At 41.6% G+C, this 21,275-nt stretch overlaps 1 protein-coding gene across 1 annotated transcript in view; it reads left to right on the top strand.

The window, feature by feature from the left end:
* The first annotated feature begins 4,075 nt into the window (after positions 1-4,075).
* Positions 4,076-21,275, top strand: part of LOC137648764 (muscle M-line assembly protein unc-89-like) — a 35,863-nt gene continuing 18,663 nt past the window's right edge. The window contains exons 1-3 of the mRNA XM_068381887.1: positions 4,076-5,120; positions 7,017-7,269; positions 9,844-9,954. Coding sequence (XP_068237988.1) covers positions 4,121-5,120; positions 7,017-7,269; positions 9,844-9,954 — 1,364 coding nt within the window. The 5' untranslated portion in view covers positions 4,076-4,120. The remainder of the gene's footprint in view (positions 5,121-7,016; positions 7,270-9,843; positions 9,955-21,275) is intronic.

Genomic DNA, 21,275 nt, shown 5'->3' with positions numbered 1-21,275 from the left:
GTGTAATTTGGTATTAAAGGTAGTTTTTAAACTGTCAAATCCTACTTTGACTTTTAGCAATGGAATTTTGGTATTATCAAACTTTACCGAAATTTTGAAAATGAATTTGAAATTGGCATAAGCTTTGAATTTAAAGTATAAAGTAGACTAATTTTATTCAGATAAGTAAAGATTTCTTTAAAAATAAGCTTTCACACTAGAGTGGATAATATATGCTACTAAAGACCTTAAAAAGTTAGAAGGTGAACTATTATATACTACGATCACTACCCTGTAAATGTTTGTCTATGCAAAGAACCTTTTAAGTAGGCTGGTATATTTATATATTAATTAGGGGACTGGCTATGACCTTATTTAAATAAATAGGGGCAATTGCCCCACTGCAACCCCCCTTACACAGCCGTATTCTCGGTCAGTTATCATCATACGTACATGTGGCCGCTATTATACATATATCCCAAAGTAGGTAGATATCTACTTATTTTCCATTCTAATACATGAACCATATTTTCCTACTAGTTGTCTTGTTGTATCCATTTCTAGTCATTAATATTGTGGTAAACCACTTGTTCATGATTTTCCCTATCCCCCACATAATAACAATTATGATGGATCCCAGTGGGAAACCGGGGTTTGGGTGTCAGCACCAAAATGTGTGGTTTGCAGCAATGGTCAAAAATGAGTTTTTGTATATTGACGGCCTGGGAATTTCTTAACATTTTCTAGTTGTTCGTAGCCGTGGGCGTCGTACTGCAAGACCCTTAACCAAGAACACCACCTAACCTAACCTATGAGCTGTGTCCTTACCTACTTAGGCCTTACTCCCCCTTGCGATCCCTTTAGACTGCCGTATTCTTAGCTTATCCTGTTTGTTTTCCTACCGGTGTGACGGTCTGAACGATCCCCTGGTCTCAGAATTCTCCTTGACATTATATAATGGTTCTGTTACGCCATTAGCTCGCTTCGCTCGCATGAAAATAAAACATCAAGCTCATATGTACTGGCAAGCGGTAATGTTGAGCTGCGCACGCTAACATTACAGGAAAATAAAACATCAAGCTCATATGTACTGGCAAGCGGTAATGTTGAGCTGCGCACGCTAACATTACAGGAAAATAAAACATCAACCTCGTATGCACTGGCAAACGGTAATGTTCGCGCATGCGCAGATTATCAAGGAGAATTCTGAGACCGGGGGATCGTTCAGACCGTCACACCGGCTTCACTCCGAGCAAGGTAACACAATTGCATTTTATAAAAGAAATTGATTTTACAAGTAAAGAAAAAGTTTACATTTGTCCCAAGGAACTACATTCACTCTGTTTGGGTTGCACCATCATCATTTTTCAAAGGGACAACTTTGGGTTTTTTCCCCGGTGGATGAGATGGACAGTCGCGTGTTTTACGGTACACTAGTACAGTATTTGCAAAGCAAGGTATTATTAAAGAAATCTTCACGGGTTATATTAAAAAACTTCCATATTTCTTGGCAGTCTTCTTTTATCACGAATTAACATTATTATACACCGCCAAAACAATGTGTGCTTGCCATTGTAGGTTAATTTTCCATCTTAAACATAATGCATGTCACCAACGTTACACTTAGAACAAATGCCGAAATAATCATCCAGGAAGCCTATTTTATATAAATATGTTAGCTCGCATATCGGTTGAACTTCGTCACTCTTGGATTTCAATATTGCCATCTTCATGTCTTGGCGGCTAAGAACCGGGATATCTGCACCATGCTTGGTGCTCCCCTTACCCTTTTTGAAATTTGGAAATATTGAATCCTTATGGGATAAAAAAAACTCAATTTCCCAATTTGAGCATGGTTTGATTAAGCAATTTCAAATTACAGCGCCTGCCGATTAGTTCAGGTTCCGCTGCTAAAGTGAATTCTAGGAACTACAGGAGCAAGAAAGTGCATATCGGTGGAAAGAGCCCCTTCAATTTAGAAATTTTAAGGCATTTTGATGATTTTTTCCAAAACACACTATATCTTATCTGGTAAGTAATTACAGTGATGCCTCAGCATGCGAAAGTAATCCGTTCAGGGTACGGTTTCGTATGCTGATTTTTTCGTATCCTGAGTTGCTTTTTACATGTAAATAGCCTAATCCGTTCCAAGCCTTACGAAAAGACACCTTTTCTTTCATAAACACGCTAAACTGTAGTAATAAACATGCAATGCAGCCATGTCTATCATTCAATAATTAACCCAATCGTTAAAAACAGCCTAATCCATTCCAGAAACCACCATGAGATTATTCAATAATGTAGTTATAGCCTAGTTATCCCCTCCAAGCCCTAAGAAAACGGTCCGTTTTCTTTACTACTGTATAAAAGTTACGGTACTGTATGTAAAGCATTTGGATCAGTGAAGGTGTATTGTTACCTGTACACCTAAATTAAAGGTTGATACCCTGAAAAAAAAGGTACTGTACTCTCGGCGACGAGTTGGGATCTCGTAAGCTTTTCGTATCCTGAAAATTTTTTCGTATACTGGGGCATAAAAATCTTTGTATCGCTTTTCGTACCCTGAATTTTTCGTAAGCAGAAACTTTCGTTTCCATAGGTATTACTATACCTGAGTTATTTAAAACATTTTGAAGTTTTTATTCTACACAAATTTGTGATAGAGTTGAAAATAAGAGTTATGGCTCTTGGCCATCATTATACATTTGCCCTGTCAGAAATGCATAATGAACACAATATTACCAGTTGATTAAATAGGTTAGTATATGATACTTCAATTTCTAGGGAAATTGGAATTTGCTTCAAGAAATGGATAAGTGCCTGGTATTGAGACATCTTTCTTTGTATGAATAGTGGGGGCCTGATCGACAAATAGGGAACAGCATTTGATTTTCCAAGTTCTTTATTTACTTTTTAGAGAACGGTTGTGGGTAACTCTGCATGCGTTGTTTGCATTCACTTTTGGCCGCTTTGTTTTTTGTATAACAATTATTAGTTGGCTTTTGTTACCAATGAAAAGCTTTCAAATAGTTATGTATACAGTAAGTTCACAGATGTTTTAAAAGAGGCTTTATTTTTCGATTACTTTTTATTTTTTTCCTGGTCCTTCTTGCTAGACACTGCCTCCTGTAACTTTGCACCTCGTATAAAACTGTCTTTATTATTTTTCCCGCAGAACTAACTCGAAAGAAACGAGAAAGGAATTAAATAAGTAATATACTGTATGATAGTAAAACTAAGTGATAAAAATAAGAAATTGTCTGAAATAAAAATTTGAATTTGTTCCAACACAGAGTACTTACCTCAAACTGCTTTCTTAGTAGTATCTGGGATCTCCTCCCAACCGACCAGAGTTTTGTAAATAAAAATTTTAATTTTATTAATTAAACTTGTTTTTCAAAAAAAATTTGAAATCTTGGGGTGAGTTAAGAATAACACTCATAAAGGGCCGCATTCACATAGCAGTTATTAGCAGCATGACGTAACTAATGAAGAAAGCCACCTGACCGTGTATATACTGTAGGCTGTTATTTGAACAGTAGTCTGCTCTACATGTGAGAATGTGCCCATGCACACCATAATATCGTCCATACGGTTTATTCATCTGCAGACTAGGGATGTCTGTTACTGTATCTGAGAACTGATGTAAAATGATCTGCAGATGATATATGGGTCATGCTCTGCTTAAAAATTTAGTAAGTTTGGGAGCATATACAGAGTTTCGGCTATAAGTATTCCAAGTTCAATTTAAATCGATGCAGCCTAGCCTATCCTAGCAATAATAACCTCACCTGAAGCCCCATTGCCATCCTTGTTATAAATTTTGACCATGGATTTGCTGCTGCGCTTGAATCAATTGATAAAAATACAAAATACTGTATTATTAAAACTTGTGATTATAAAGATCGAGTGTGGAGTGAAAGGAGAGGTCATGAATTTGTACCTACCTGTATTGTATAATTGTTCTAATTGATCAAATTTAATATAATTGACCTTTATAAAGCAATGCAAATCATGTGTGGAAGTTTATTTTGATATGCATAAATTTTATTGCATATACTGTATTTATATTTGTAATTTTTTATATTTCAGAGTTCCAGTGTTGTCAAGCATTTTTGTTCTTACATTGCCTTAATAAGAAATGATGGCCAAGTCCGTCATCGAAGGCGGCCAATCAAGAAGCAACAAAAGACCGCATGGCCAAGATGAAGAAAAAGAAGCATCGCCACCGAAGGTTAACACTCCGCAAACCAGATCCCAAGCCAAGAGTGTGACTCCTAGCATAAGCGCCCGGGCATCACGCAGGTCACCTAGAATTAAAGCGGAAACGCCTATCACAAAACCAAAAGGCTCGGAAAATACGTCTCAAAGTTTGCAAGTTCCTAAATCTAGTACAAGAAAGAGAAAGAGCGACGCTGATGACGGGCCGGACGTTCGAATGACCAGGAGGAGGTCACAGAGTGGTACGCCTGGCAGTGCTAAAGCTTCTGCATCAGTTACCAGGAGTAATAGGAATAATACTCCTTTATCAGCAAAGCAAAGAGACGTCAACAAAGTCGCACCATCGAGTGTACAGAGAGCAAATACTCGAGCCTTAGTTCAGCATACCCCGACAAGATTAGAGCCTAAAAAAATGGAAAATGAAAGTTCTGCTAGGAGAGCAAAAGGAAGAAATCAAAATTCTCCAACATGTGATCAAACTCCAAAAATTCCACATTCTGCTCAACACTCGAAAGGACGAATCCTTGATCGTTTAGCGGCGGAAAAAGTTAAAGACAAATCTAGTAGTGTAGATACTAAAGAAAAGCAGATTCGTAGTAAATCTAGGGGTAGCCAAAAAGTTGACTGTGATGTACAGAATAATGAACACAGCAGCCCTTCATGTGTACTCGGTCATGAAGAAGACAGAGTGTCCTCTGTAAATTGCTCTCCCGATTGCGATGCGCAGAAAGCTTCTTCTCGAGTCAAAAACGTAAATCAGTCGTCTACAGACACGAGTGGCTACGAATGCACTGACGAAATTAGAAAAGAAGTTGAGAAAGTCAAGAAAAGAAGATCTACAATTGGTCAAAGAAAATCAAGACAAAGTTTTTGTGATAGAAAATCTCTTGGTTCAGTTTTACCAATACTTAGCTTGGAAGGTTAGTCAAGTTTTTTTTTATACTGTAATATTATGTTTACAGGTAGTTGAGACTCCATTCCTTAATTATATTTGTTCTTGACTGTATGTTTTGATAATATTCCATATTTCTGTACAATATACAGTATTTCTATAAGCTATAGGCTACAATTTTGTGCAGTTCTGAAAAATATTGTGTTGTATCACAGTCAGTCAATTCTTTACTTTAGCCTATGTATTTGGAATTCAGGAATCATAGGTGTTTTATTACTAATTTTAAAGAAATTCTTTAGTGGCATAACAGCATAGAGTACTTTTTTTCTCCCTAGATCTGATGTTTTAGGCATTTAAGCACTTCTTGTGTGTGAAACTTGTTAACCCTTTTACCCCCAGGCTATTTGGAAATTTCCAACCCTTAACCCCCAGGGGTCATTTTTTTTCAAGCACATTTTGCAGTATATTTTTTTGAAATTGCTCTAACAGCCTTAATTTTTGTCATAGAGAGGTCAGGTTGGTCTCATTCTCTTGGAAAATGCCTGAATTTTCTCAAAAAATCATCAAAAATATGAAAAAAAAATTTTTTATAGCATTTTTTTGCAAGGACGTATCGGTACGTCCATGGGGGTAAAGGGATGGGTTTTGTGAAACGTACCAGTATGTCCTTTGGGGGTAAAAGGGTTAATAACAATCTCAGTTTTACACTTTGTTGATTTTGTTCTTTAGACCTGCTTTCATATAATTGCAAACAAATATTCACTTTTTATTGTGTCAGTCTGTTATGCTCGTGCATTTACCTAAATAAGGAATGGTAAAAACATTAACCACTCAAATTCAGGCCTCGTCTGCGGTGGGTGGACGTTTTTGTCATCTTGCATTGCCAAATTGCATAGTATTTTGCTAAGGAATGCTTCTTTTATTAACCCTTTTACCCCCAAAGGACGCACTGGTACGTTTCACAAAACTCATCCCTTTACCCCCATGGACGTACCGGTACATCCTTGCAAAAAACTGCTATTTACATTTTTTTTTTGCATATTTTTGATAATTTTTTGAGAAACTTCAGGCATTTTCCAAGAGAATGAGACCAACCTGACCTCTCTACGACACAAATTAAGGCTGTTAGAGCAATTTTAAAAAGATATACTGTACTGTAAAATGTGCTTGAAAAAAAATAATAAGCCCTTGGGGTTAAGGGTTGGAAAGTCCAAAATAGCCTGGGGGTAAAAGGGTTAACTATCACTATGTTTTCAGTACTCCAGTTTCTATAGACATTTGGTTATAGATTTTAAATGAATGATTATCACATGTTAAACTTCATACGCTGTACTGCAATTTTCAGGTTAGTGCCATTTGATTTGGATAATTTTTTATTAGCTGAAATTTTTATTTCAGAAAATTATTTAATTAATTTCTTTGAATAATTTTGACATCAGAGGTCTGGGGTAAACTAAATGTAAAAGTTAAAGGAAGATGTGTAAGTAATATAAGAATACATTGTAAAGTTAAGAATATGTATGGCATCAAAGAAGTACTAAATTAGAGAATCTTTACGAGCTACAGTAATAGGTATGAAATATGAAATCAAACTATAAACGATGAATATATAAGAAACCAGAAAATAACTGTGAAGTTGGTAAGGTTAGTGATATTTTTAAACAACAACGATGAAATTCCCTCTGATGGCTGTGATTTGTGGAGTATCATATACTCCAGAAGTGTGGCTGTTATTTGTGGAGTATCATATACTCCAGAAATGTTAAACGTCAAAACTACAAGTTCTGTAAACTTGAAGAAACTGTCTGAACCAATACTTGTTCTTTAACTTTGTATTTAATTCTACTGTATTTTTGTATCATGTATTTAATTCTAACTGCATTTTTGTATCATGTATTTAATGCTTCTGTATTTTTGTATTCAGACCAGATCTCCAGCATTGAAAAGGGTCTGCCACAGACATCGAAAGTTGGCCACCTTATAGATATTTGCTTAAGAGAAGCTATGAGAAGGCTTGAAGACCATTGTAACACGGAGGAAAACTTTCCCGACATGCGGATAGATCTGATCACAAGCTCCGAAAGTATAGGTGGCCACACTGCTTACAAGATAGCTGGCATGCCGTTAGACGTATGTGAAGGCCCATCAAGCAAAGGAAAAGGCTCTACCTCTTCAGAGTAAGTACAGTATGATGTTAATTTTTCATTTTTCTCATTTTAGCATCAAAATGAGTCTGGACCCAAATCTAACTTGATGAGAGAAAGAAAGCCCTAACCACCAATGGGGATTATAGAAAATTCAAAGAGAGAAGAATGCAATTATTTTGAATTTAGCACATACATATACCAAGGCACTTCCCCCAATTTTGGGGGGTAGCCGACATCAACAAATGAAACAAAACAAAAAGGGGACCTCTACTCTCTACGTTCTTCCCAGCCTGACAAGGGACTCAACCGAGTTCAGCTGGTACTGCTAGGGTGCCACAGCCCACCCTCTCCCGTTATCCACCACAGATGAAGCTTCATAATGCTGAATCCCCTACTGCTGCTACCTCCGCGGTCATCTAAGGCACCGGAGGAAGCAGCAGGGCCTACCGGAACTGCGTCACAATTTAGTAAACTATTACAACAGAAAGTAGGCACTATTGTGTGGAGACATTTCTAGATTTTCCCATCTTGTCATCAAAATGAGTCTATGAACCTGAAAACAAACTTAATAAGAGAAAGAAAGCCTAAACCACCAATGTGGATTGTGGGAAATTCAAAGAGAGAAGAATACAACTATTTTAAATTTAGTAAACTAATACAGCAGAAAGTAGGCAGTGTAAAGCATGGAGACATTTCTAGATTTGGCATAAAGTCCATTTTTATTCATGCCAAATCTAGAACACAGTCTATTATGCTAAATAATATAAAGATAAAAGAAAATTTAATGGTGGCCATCAAGCCACATTTGAATTCCACTTTTGGTTGAAGAAGGATAGAAATTATAAAGAAAATAGTTTAGTTTTTCTCTAGTTTGGAATGTCATTTGACAACATGAATGTCAATGATATAATCATAAGGTATTGTTTTGTAATATAGGGGATTGTCTAGCAACATGACTTTAAACTTAATTATATGGTATTTATTTGTTGTGTATATTTTTTTTTTTATAAATGATCGGCTGAGGGGGACGTGCACCATCATTAGTGATCAAGGGATGCACTATCAGTTCTATAAAATTTGGAGTAAATTCATAGCAACAAATGTCAATTGCATCCTTCGAAATGCAGAAGTGATTCATGTACAGTGCATAGTAATTTGTAATTGTATAAAGTTCAAATAATGATGGGTATGAAAATATATACCATAACCATCTAGTGCTTTTTATATTGGGAGAAGTACAAGGGGAAGGCCAAGGTTTGGGTGGATGGATGGAGTGAAGGAAGCTCTGGGTGATAGGAGGATAGATGTGAGAGAGGCAAGAGAGCGTGCTAGAAATAGGAATGAATGGCGAGCGATTGTGACGCAGTTCCGGTAGGCCCTGCTGCTTCCTCCGATGCCTTAGATGACCGCGGAGGTAGCAGCAGTAGGGGATTCAGTAGTATGAAGCTTCATCTGTGGTGGAAAATGTGGGAGGGTGGGCTGTGGCACCCTAGCAGTACCAGCTGAACTCGGTTGAGTCCCTTGTTAGGCTGGGAGGAACATAGAGAGTAGAGGTCCCCTTTTTTGTTTTTGTTTCATTTGTTGATGTCGGCTAACCCCCAAAATTGGGGGAAGTGCCTCGGTATATGTATGTATGTATGTAGTACTGTGTAGTACATTATTACTTTATATGAAATACATTTTATAATAGTAATAATAAGTTATAACAGTAGTAAGAACATTTTAAGAGTAATTATACATAGGAATATATTTAGTATGAAAAGATATCTACTGTACTTTACAGTATATAATATAATTTGAAATTAAAAAGATGTGTAGAGATCACATGGCTAGTTGAAGGGGTATCAAAATTTAATATACAGTAATTATATTGCAAAAGTTGACTATGAAACATCACAATTTTCTTTGAGAAATGTTACCAGACTCATTCCCCCTGTGGTTCCTTCTCAAAATCTTCATACATAATACACATAGTACATATACCAAAGGCACTTCCCCCAATTTTGGGGCGTAGCCGACATCAACAAATGAAACAAAACAAAAAGGGGACCTCTACTCTACGTTCCTCCAGCCTAACCAGGGACTCAACCGAGTTCAGCTGGTACTGCTAGGGTGCCACAGCCCAACCTCCCACATTATCCACCACAGATGAAGCTTCATAATGCTGAATCCCCTACTGCTGCTACCTCCGCGGTCATCTAAGGCACCGGAGGAAGCAGCAGGGCCTACTGGAACTGCGTCACAATCGCTCGCCATTCATTCATATTTCTAGCACGCTCTCTTGCCTCTCTCACATCTATCCTTCTATCACCCAGAGCTTTCTTCACACCATCCATCCACCCAAACCTTGGCCTTCCTCTTGTACTTCTCCCATCAACTCTTGCATTCATCACCTTCTTTAGCAGACAACCATTTTCCATTCTCTCAACATGGCCAAACCACCTGAACACATTCATATCCACTCTAGCCGCTAACTCAAATCTTCATGGGTCACAGTTTATATATGTCCCTATTTATGTTAACATCCTCCAGGAAATTGATAGTTTTGTATTAAAGAAGTAAATTGCTTTGATTTTAACATTAACGTATGTGGTTTTCTTACAGCTTGGATAGAGCAGCTCATATAAAGGCTAGAACTAAGAAGTTGGAAGAAGAATACAAATGTTGGAAGTCACTGGTAAAGGAGAGGAAAGTTGCATGCCAGTCTGTGGAAAGGTGAGTAGTGTGTTTATTTATATAAAGTTGTAAAAAAAAAAGAGACAGGCAGGGAAACAGACACCCATTTACTTTCATGTACCGGTAATTTCATTTGTATTTTACGAGTTTTTTTTTTAAATCATTATATGAAAAAATGTTTAGTCAAATTAGTGTACTGTTGGGGTAAGGGAATCATTTGATTTTTTTTTTTTTTTTTATATTTTTCATGAAATAGGAGTATTTTTAAACATAAGACTTACCCGGTAGTTATATATATAGCTTTAATTATATATAACTACCGGGTAAGTATGTTCAAAAATTTATTTTATAATGAAAATACCATTTTTAAACATAAGACTTACTCGGTAGTTATATATAATTAAAGCTATCTATATAACTACCGGGTAAGTATGTTCAAAAATTTATTTTATAATGAAAATACCATATTAAACCAGTTAAATTAGCTTTTTCAATATTAAACTTAGCCGGTGATTATATAAGCTGCAACTCTGTTGCTCGACAGAAAACTCTACGTTAAAAATCCGCCAGCGATCGCAATGCAGGTAGGGGGTGCACTTCAACAGCGCCATCTGTCGTGCAGGTACTCAGTACTCAATGTAAACACAGAACTCAATTTTCTCTCTGTCGGGCTACCGGCAAGACCTACTAATTCGCTGTTACTAACTGGATTTGTTTTCACAACTATTTGGTGAAGTACACTATTCTAGTTTTGAGCTTTCGCTATGCAGGTGTTTTATCTTCATCTCAAAACTTGAACTCGTTTTGGATAGATTTAATTATGGTGACAAAGAGAGTATGGACTCTCTTTCACTTTTAAATGGCCGACCCTTCCCTTAGACGGAAGTGTGTTTAGGTTTTTATTAATTTTGCTTAACACGTTATAGATCTATATAATTTATATCTCTCCGCCTTTATTAGGCCTCATCGATTAACTTTCCATTTATTATAAACATATAAAAATAAATTTTTATGTTTTGTTTTTCTGGGCTCGAACCTGTGCCGCCCAGTGAATAAGCTCCATTTAGCACTTATTCTTAGGTAATTTACTGCTAAATATACCAGAGAAAAAATGTAAAGGAGTGCTAGGTTAACTAGCTCGCTCACCTATTGGTGTCGGTATAAAATTGGGCGTATATTCCAGAGGTCCCGCACTATTTAGATTAATCCACGACAGAGAACCCCAATAGAGGAGAGCCGTTCAACCTCACTCGGTACTACTAACAATGCATCCGCTCAGAACCCAACTCCTTTTAGCACGACGAGTAATGTAACCCGCATTTTTGCTTGTGCTCTCGATTTTTGGTTATTTTCCATTTAATTATGGCTTCTTCGTCGGTTTCCCAGGAGACACCGTCTAAGTTAAGTACCAAGCTGGGTTTTACTGTGTTTTGAGCAACCTAGATCGTTTAATATTTATATTATAGGAGTTTATTCTCTTCGTTCATACCGATCTTGCTTGATTTCACTACAGTTGGTACTCCTGTTTTTGAGAGCTTTTAATTTTCACTTGCGGTGTTACTATGTGTATTATTTTTATTATCAAATATTATTTGTTATTGTGAATATTCATTATTTAGCGTTTAGAATCCTCGTGGTTCAATTTTTGGGCCGATATCATTTACGTATCGTTATGGCTGCCGACCTTCGTGCTAAGGCGGCAATGTTATTTCTGGGCTCAATCCCTGTGCCGCGCAGTGAAATGCTCCTTAAGCACCATTTCAAAGGAATATAACTGCTAATATTACCAGAGAAAAAATGTAAAGGAATGCTAGGTTGAACTAGCTCGCTCACCTAATGGTGTCGGTATAGACTGGGGCGAAATACCAGAGGTCTCGTACCATTTAGACTTCTCCTCTTCGAAATCCCCCATTAGTGAGGTGCCGTTCAACCTCCCCTGCCTCGCAGACCAGTACTACTAACTCAACCCACGCTTGCCCATCACTCCTTTCAAGCACCTGTTTGATATAAGTCCAAGTTTTTTATTTCGTGTGTTTCATTGGATTTATCATCAACTTTCTCTCGATGGCCGATTCCCAAGATACCCCATCGAAGTTAAGTACCTTATCCATGAGTTTTTAACGAGATTGGGCAGTGTCATCTTTGTTTTTATTATTGAGAAGTGTTTATATATGAGCGGCGTCCCCGTTCTTTCTTTCGCCTCTGCCCTTTGTCTCGTTAGTTCGTCCGTCTTTTATATTCGTTCGATCCTTTAGGAGTTTTTTCCTTATATTCATTTAGTACACCGACTTTATGCTTTCATATAGCAATATTCATTTAGTACACCGACTTTATGCTTTCATATAGCATTTATTTTATGTTATCCTATGATATCGGTGTTAGCGTTTCATCAGGAGTAGGTTATGTTGGTATGCCTGCATTCGTGCATGTTGGTGGATAGCGTCAACATTGAGATTGTTTCGCTAGTTCTAGGAGCTTTAATTTCGACCATCTCACTTATTATTAGTAAAACCTTTTGTTTTATTACGCTCCACCTAGTTTTACGTTTGGTTCGAGTGGGACTCTCGCGTATTTTGTTGTTTTTACTGTTCGATCTACCGCTTCAGTAACTAGGTTGGTACCCCTGCTTTCCATCTGCTGATGGCGTCATGCTCCTCCCTTTTTTACTCGCCCGAGTCCCTCTCTCGCCATATTTTTTCTGCATGCCTAACCTTACTTACGTGATTTCGCTTTTAATTCATTAATTATTTTTATGTATTTGTGCATTGATATTATATTTATTGCTTACTCCGTTATGATCATATTTTTGGGATTTTCATGTCATGATTAGGGGATCTCCAGTTGGTAGCCCTGTCTACCACTGCGCACTGGCGATTTCCCTGTACCATTACACCCCCCCCAACAAGTTGGGGAGGTTATTCCATCCCCCCCCCCTTCAGTGTACACCCTTCCTCTCACTCGATGGTTGTTGGTTATGATTTACGGGTCAAGTATGCTTGTACCTCAGTCTTCCATCAACGTTCCGACATATTGAGGACTGAGTATACCAACGGGGTATGACTTAGTCTCATTCATTCATACCGGGCGGTTTCGTCTCCCCCCTCCCGTCGCCATCGGTCGGGGAGGGGGAAGGCCGGGACCACCGGGGACTATCACACGTGATTAGTCGGTATAACTGCACCTTGGTGTAACCTTGCTTTTAACTACGGTTGTTAGAATGAGCACTTATATTAGGAGTGTCCTCCCCTACGGTACCTCATGCTATTATCGTCCGTATAGGACTTATTATATCCCATATCATTATTTTATATTCTACATGAATCATTACCTTTGTCCCGGTACCTCAGGTGTAGGGGGGTTCCACTGGCTCCCCCCGCGCTCTCCCGTTGTACCCTCCCGTCATACCCTCCCGTCATCAGACATCGGAGCCGCCGAGCTCTTAACTACATGATCGGTTGACACTGACACGGTTTTGATTAATATCCTCCCTCCGGGAGCCCTATTCATTACAGACATTAGTTTTAGATCATAATTGGCGTTTTCTATTTATGTACTTTAAGGATGTATCTTGGGTACTTTAAGTTTACTTTAAGTTACTTTAAGTTTACTTTAAGTTTACTTACCAACCCTGTTCCCCGGCCACGGGGGCCCCGGAACTAGTTATGATTATATATTAATCACTGTTTTTTTTTGCATCCTTTTTCATACCCGGCTCTGCCGGATTGCTATTGGAATAGTCTCAGTTCTCTGCATGTTTAGTCTAAGGCTATACATTTATTTTATTAACTGGCAGGTCCCGGACCCTCCGGGACCCCTTACAGAGAAACTAGTAGATGCTCATGGACTATTCCTTTTACAGGTGGTCCGTTGCCGGATGACAGCCTGCGCGGCCGTCCTTCACCAGCCTTGCGGCCATGCTGTCTGTCGGTCCCACGCGGACTGTGGGATCCAGATGGACGATATTGTGGTATGGCACCCTGACAACTGCCTTATCTGTTATGACCTTATCTCCACCCTCGCTTCAGATTCGGTGAGCCTCTTTCAGTCATTTTTGTATTTACTTCCCTTCACTGGGCGACATCAATATGATAGATAATCATTGACTTCTGTTATGAATCTTCGGGTTCATTTATCATTTTGTCCTCGGGTTTGCTAACCTTATCCCCGTTCTTTCAGAGTTCCCAGGCGGTTAAAACTTCAGCAAGAGCCACTTTGAAATTGTGGGTAGGCGGCTTCGCCCGTAACGTAAAGGCCAGGAAGCCCTACGTCCTCTCAGAAGATTATTGTAGACTTATCTACCCGAACGCAAAATCTTCGGCAGCAGTGCCTAGGCAAGTGGCGGCTCCTATAATTGCTGACATTGCGGAAATCGTAGAACTCAATCTCGTCCAGGATACAGACATCCCTGACGACCCGGACCCCATTGAAGACAATGTTACGGCTCTGACCTTAGACATAGAGCCCATGGTTTTTGACGAACCTGACACAGGTAAGGTTGTAAGTGAGGCAGGTGGGTCTGGCGCTAAGACCTCTCTTCTTAGCCCCTCTTTTTCTCCAACTTCTAATAATTCTTCCTTTCTTGGTTTTGAAGGGAACCACGAATCCTCCCCAAGATCGCTCTCGGTTCCTGCCAAGGTCAAATCTCAGAAAAGACCTTTAGTGAGGACTCGTCAGAATCCTACACTACCTGGATCATCGAAGCCCAAGAAGGCTCCCCTCCCCGGAGCTCCTAGTGACTCGACTAGCACTGCCCCTATGTCTCAGGACCCGGGAGTGCAGTCATCCCCCTTAATTACCACAACCAACCTCGACCCGGAGGCCCTCACGAATATGTTGTCGAGGGTCGTTACAGAGCAGATTAGTTCTATACTTTCTGCCGTCACCAGAAGACTAGATACCCTGGAAAGTGGACTGCCTCAACAACAGCAGTTCCTCATCCCGGACGCCTCAAAACTTCCACCCTTCACGAAGAACAACCCGTGGAAAATGGCGCTCCACTGTCCTTTCACGGACGGAATGTTGACCATCGAGGGTTTTGGGACCAGGCCCATTGAAGATTTTGAGTTCTTCCCTCCCGGTCTTCAATTTCCTTTCCCCGGCTTCGCCCGGCTTACGGAAGAGGCTCTTGTCCGACTAGATAAGGTCCCTAAAGAGACCGTTATCTTTCCGAAGGAACAGGCTCAGTCTGTTTGGGTTCGAACCTTAAATGAGTGGGGTTGTACAAACACCATGCTGACCCCCCACAAGAGTACTTACACCATGTTTCTTGTGGACGAACAGACCCCCACTCCTTGCGTCACCAAAATGGTTGAATTAGCCCTTCAGGCAGTGACCGAAGATAAGCCTTTGCCACAACTCCGGGAGACAGATCCTACATCTCTGCTGTTCCCATCAGATAATGAATGTTGGCTTAACATTCAATCGACATTCACTTCTGGTAAGCTATCCGCGGACTGTGCATCGACGCAATTCAGTGAACGCCTCCCAAGACTACCTGAAACCTTAATCCGACTCGAGTTCGAGTCCCGGTCTAGGTTTAGCCGGAGCCTCAACATCTCGACTATGGCGGAGATGTTTTCTCTTACTTATGACGAGGAACACTCTTTTAAAGTTATGACTAAAGCCACCCTGCAATCTTTGTTAGCAGACTGCTACGACTTCTTGGTGGCCAAAAGACGTTGCCGTAAGCATGTCTTATCTGAAGCCACTATCCGCCATGAGCCAAATAAGCTCATTAAAGCCTCTGCTTGGGGTCCGGACCTTTTCCCGGAGGACATGGTCAACTCGGTATTGAGCGAAGCTGCCAGAGTGAACCAGAGCCTCAAAGTCCGTTGGGGTCTCACTCCCAAACGGAAGTTCGAACAATCGAGCATTCACTCCCGGGGCAGAAAAAGGCTACGCCCTTATAGCTCTACCCAATTCCGCCAACCTATTCAAGTAGTCCAGTCGGCCCCGGTCTCTCAGGGCATCCAACCCTCCACCTCCAAGTCTCAGCCCCAAGTGAAGTATGTCCTCGTCCCTGAAAACCAAGTGGCTTCGAACTCGTTTACCTCTCCTGTTTATAACCCGGTATCTGAGTCCCGGTTTTCCTCCCAAGGATACCAACGAGGCAGGGGCCCCGGTTCGAGGGGTTCTTTTCAGAACAGAAGCAAAGGGAGATATTTCTCCCGTGGAAAAGGGTCACGTGGTGGCCGAGGCGGTAAAACCTCCAACTACTGACGGTCTTCAGGTAGGAGGGAGACTTTATGTGTTCCGGAGTCGCTGGAAATTCAGTCCTTGGGCCTTCAGCATAATCTCCAAGGGCCTGGGGTGGAGTTGGATAGAAGGGCCTCCTCCACCGAACAGATTCCATCAACCCTCGACACCGGACCTACTTTATTTACCCAAGATCTTCTTCGCAAGAACGCGATCAAGGAAACGAAATATCTGAAGTTTCAAGGTCGCTTATTCAGCGTTCCGAAGAAAGACTCCGACAGCCGAAGGGTCATCCTCGATCTGTCTCGACTAAACTTGTCCATTCAATGCGACAGGTTTCACATGCTTACCGTCTCGCAGGTGCGAACCTTGCTTCCCCGTGGGGCCGTCACCACCTCCATCGATCTTACCGATGCTTACTATCACGTTCCAATAGCGAGACACTTCCGCCCATTCCTAGGATTCAGACTGGACGACAAGGCTTACACGTTCAAAGTGATGCCTTTCGGGCTCAACATCGCGCCCAGAATCTTCACGAAACTGGCGGAATCGGTCATTCAGGAACTCCGATCCCACGGAATCCAAGTCGTCGCATACCTGGACGATTGGCTAATCTGGTCAGACAACGTCGAGGATTGTCTCAAGGCAACAAACAAGGTGATCCAATATCTTCAGTTTCTGGGATTCCAGATAAACTTCGGAAAGTCTCGTCTGACACCAAAGACCAAATTTCAGTGGCTGGGATTACGGTGGGACCTACGTTCTCACACTCTATGTCTCCCCAGGTCCAAGAGGATAGAGATTGCGAAAAATACCAAACGCTTTCTCGGGGAAAAGGTAACTTCCAGAAGGAACCAGGAGAGGATTCTAGGGTCCCTACAATTCGCTTCAGTGACAGACCTCCTTCTGAAAGCGAAACTGAAAGACATCAACCGAGTTTGGCGCTCCAGAGCGAACACCAAACGTCGGGACAAGAAGACACGCCTTCCTCCCATTCTTCGGAAGAGGCTTCTCCCATGGACAACCGCCAAGAGCCTATCAAAATCGGTTCCGTTGCAGTACCCCCCTCCAAGGATAGTCATCCACACGGATGCCTCCCTATCAGGTTGGGGAGGCTACTCCCAACACAGGAAAGTTCAGGGCCTTTGGTCCACAATGTTCCAGCAATTTCACATAAACGTCCTGGAGGCCATGGCTGTCTTACTAACCTTGAAACGTCTTTCCCCGGCCAAGAAACAACATCTGAGGATAGTCCTCGACAACGAAGTCATAGTCCGTTGTCTAAACAGAGGGGGCTCCAAGTCAGGTCCCATCAATCACGTGATGGTGGCAATCTTCTCCCTGGCGGCCTCAAACCAATGGCACCTATCCGCCGTTCATCTGGCTGGAGTTCGGAACGTTGTGGCAGACGCACTCTCCAGGACGGTACCGTTGGATTCAGAATGGTCACTAGATCGCAAATCCTTTCAATGGATCCTCTTCCAAGTGCCGGATCTCCAGGTAGACCTCTTCGCGACGGAATCCAACCACAAGCTGAAATGTTATGTGGCCCCCAACCTGGACCCTCGGGCTTACGCCACGGATGCCATGTCTCTCGACTGGAACGCCTGGGAAAGGTTTTACCTTTTCCCACCGGTGAACCTACTGATGAAAGTGCTGGACAAACTTCGAACCTTCAAAGGTCAAGTAGCCCTGGTGGCCCCCAATTGGCCCAAGAGCAATTGGTTTCCTCTTTTACTGGAGCTGAATCTCCACCCTCACCAGATTCCCAACCCGACTTTGACCCAGATAGTACAAACGTGCACTGTGTTCGCTTCCTCAAACATTCAGACCACCCTAACTTTATGGACTTCATGAAGTTTGCGGCACACAAAGGGGCTAACATAGACCCCCAGAATACTTTATTTTTAGAATCTGACAAGAGAGACTCCACTCTTCGTCAATATGACTCAGCGGTCAAAAAACTGGCTAAGTTTTTGAAAGATTCTAGTACTGACTTTATGACACTAAACCTAACGGTAACCTTTTTCAGAACCTTGTTTGAGTCGGGCTTAGCAGCCAACACTATTACTACCATCAAGTCTGCCTTGAAGAAGATTTTTCTAATCGGCTTTAATATAGATCTAACAGATTCATTGCTAGCTTCGATCCCAAGAGCCTGTGCCAGACTGAGACCATCTTCTCGTCCTAGCCCGATTTCCTGGTTTCTCAATGATGTTCTTAAACTAGCGTCAGCAACCGTCAACGATTCATGTGAGTATATCCCTCTACTCAGGAAAACTCTCTTTCTCGTGAGTTTGGCATCTGGCGCCAGGATTTCGGAATTAGCTGCCTTATCAAGGGATCCAGGCCACATAGAGTTCCTTCCGTCAGGAGAGGTCCTCCTCTCCCCAGACAAGGTCTTCTTGGCCAAAAATGAAGACCCTCAGAATAGATGGTCCTCCTGGAAAATCATCCCTCTCCTTCAGGATCCTTCCCTATGCCCGGTTACCACTCTAAAGTCCTTTCTATCAAGGACTTCCTATAAGACCTCGGGACCCTTGTTCATCAGGGAGCGGGGAGGGACTATAACTTTGAAAGGGATCAGACAACAGATCTTGTATTTTATTAAACAGGCCAATCCAGAGTCTTTTCCTCACGTCCACGACATTCGGGCGGTAGCGACCTCAATAAATTTTTTCCATCATATGAACTTTACAGATATCTCTAAATATACCGGATGGAAATCCCCCTCAGTGTTCAAGCGGCACTATCTTAAACAATTAGAGGCCCTTCAACTCGCTACCGTAGCTGCAGGGAGCGTGGTATCCCCCGGACAAATTCCTTCTAACTAATCCCTGAATCCTATATCTTCCACCTTCTTCCTCTTACCTGCCTCACTTACAGTTCCTACCTGAGTTCGGTTTGTTGTATCACACCCATGGGTGTTCCTAGTTCGTAACATTGCCATTTTATTATCATTGTTCAATTTATTCTTCCATACGAACTGTATTTCTTTAGTGTTCAAGTGTATGTAATTTGTTCCAGTGTTTGACCTTAATTGGTTTTGTTTTAAGTTAATGTTCTTTTGTCTTCCCTTCCTGGGATATTATACCTTATCATGCTGATGTTATTAAAGACGTCCGTCTTCTACGTTAACTTTTGATTAAACCACTGTTTGTTATGTTGATTTTTATTCGTTCCCGTATAGTTAATAAAGTTTGGGTTCGTTTTCTCTGGTACTATTTCACTGCGCGGCACAGGGATTGAGCCCAGAAAAGGGATTTTGACGAAGGAAAAATCTATTTCTGGGCGAGAGACCTGTGCCGCCCAGTGAACCCACCCTATTTACTCCCCCCCTGTTCAGACCCCAAACTTAAGGGTGCTGTAAGGAGTGATGGGCAAGCGTGGGTTGAGTTAGTAGTACTGGTCTGCGAGGCAGGGGAGGTTGAACGGCACCTCACTATTGGGGGATTTCGAAGAGGAGAAGTCTAAATGGTACGAGACCTCTGGTATTTCGCCCCAGTCTATACCGACACCATTAGGTGAGCGAGCTAGTTCAACCTAGCATTCCTTTACATTTTTTCTCTGGTAATATTAGCAGTTATATTCCTTTGAAATGGTGCTTAAGGAGCATTTCACTGGGCGGCACAGGTCTCTCGCCCAGAAATAGATTTTTCCTTCGTCAAAATCCCTTTTTTAGCCATCAGGTGTGTCTTTTGTGATTTAATTATTATGTTGCATGCCTTGCCCAAAAATTTTCTGAGTGTTTATTCATATAATTTAACGCTATTATTATTATTATAATGAATATTTGTGCCATTACTCCGTTTGATCTGTCTGGTTGGGGATCGTCAGTTGGTAGCCCTGCTGCCTCGTATCACGTGATCCTCCCCCACGCTCCCCCTCTAGCTAGGTGGGAGGCTAGGCTTCTCCCCCCTCCACTAAGGGACCGTTGCCTTCCCTCCTTTTAGAGGGGGTAGTTAAGTGTTTATGGACTTTGTCCTCCGGGTGGCCCGGCGGGTTCGTCTCTGTCTAGTCTGGTTGGCCACCGGTCAACAGAGTTGGATCCCGGTGCACCCTATTTTATATTCACTTTTCATTCTGGCTTATGTTATACGAAACCCTCCGGGTTCGATTGGCAGTTCTTAGCTACAGTTCCGCCCCCCTATTATTTTATAACATTTCCTATGATGATTATATATGACAGATCACTACCCCGGAGTCCCTAAAGGAATTGGTATTGGATATACCTTTATTTCCCGGCCCGGGGTCTACCCCGCCCCGGGAAATCAGACACCATGTGTCTTAATTCCTTGTTATTGCATCCTTTTTTATGCTCCCGGCTTGACCGGAATGGATTGCTATACTTTAGTTTCAAGTTAGACTTATGTTTAGGCCCGGGACCTCCGGTCCCGCCCCTATGTAAGAATATTACAGTTAAGCTCTAACCTTGTGTTAGACCTATGTTAGGCCCGGGTCCTCCGGACCCGCCCCTACTTAAAGAATAGTACAGTTAAGCTCTAATCTTGTGTTAGACCTATGTTAGGCCCGGGTCCTCCGGACCCGCCCCTACTTAAAGAATAGTACAGTTAAGCTCTATTCTTGTGTTAGACCTATGTTAGGCCCGGGTCCTCCGGACCCGCCCCTACCTAAAGAATAGTACAGTTAAGCTCTAATCTTGTGTTAGACCTATGTTAGGCCCGGGTCCTCCAGACCCGCCCCTACTTAAGAGAATTACAGTTTCCCATATACTATTCTTTTTATAGATGGTGCATTGTCTGACGCCGGCCTGTGCAGCTGTTCTGCACCAGCCTTGTGGCCACTCCGTCTGCCGATCTCACGCCCCTTGTGGGGTTCAACTGGAAGACGTTGTGGTATGGCACCCGGATAACTGTGTGATTTGCTTCGACCTCATCACTACCCTTGGATCTGACTCGGTGAGTCCCGTTGGCTATATTGCCTTCTTATTTTATTTACTATTAGTAAGATATCTATGGTCTTGAAGGACCATTGGGAGTCTCCCTTTTTATAATTCCCACTATTATTTCAGGCATCCCCGGAGCAAAAGTCTGCGGCTCGGGCCACACTGAAGGTGTGGGTTGGTGGGTTTGCCCGGAATGTGAAGTCTAAGCGGCCGTACGTCCTATCTGAGGACTACTGCACCATGGTTTACCCCAACGCCA

The sequence above is a fragment of the Palaemon carinicauda genome, chromosome 10 (assembly GCF_036898095.1).
Source record: "Palaemon carinicauda isolate YSFRI2023 chromosome 10, ASM3689809v2, whole genome shotgun sequence".
Taxonomy (NCBI): Eukaryota; Metazoa; Arthropoda; class Malacostraca; order Decapoda; family Palaemonidae; genus Palaemon; species Palaemon carinicauda.
Note: the sequence above shows the minus strand (reverse complement) of the source record. Positions and strands in the feature narration are given on the sequence as shown.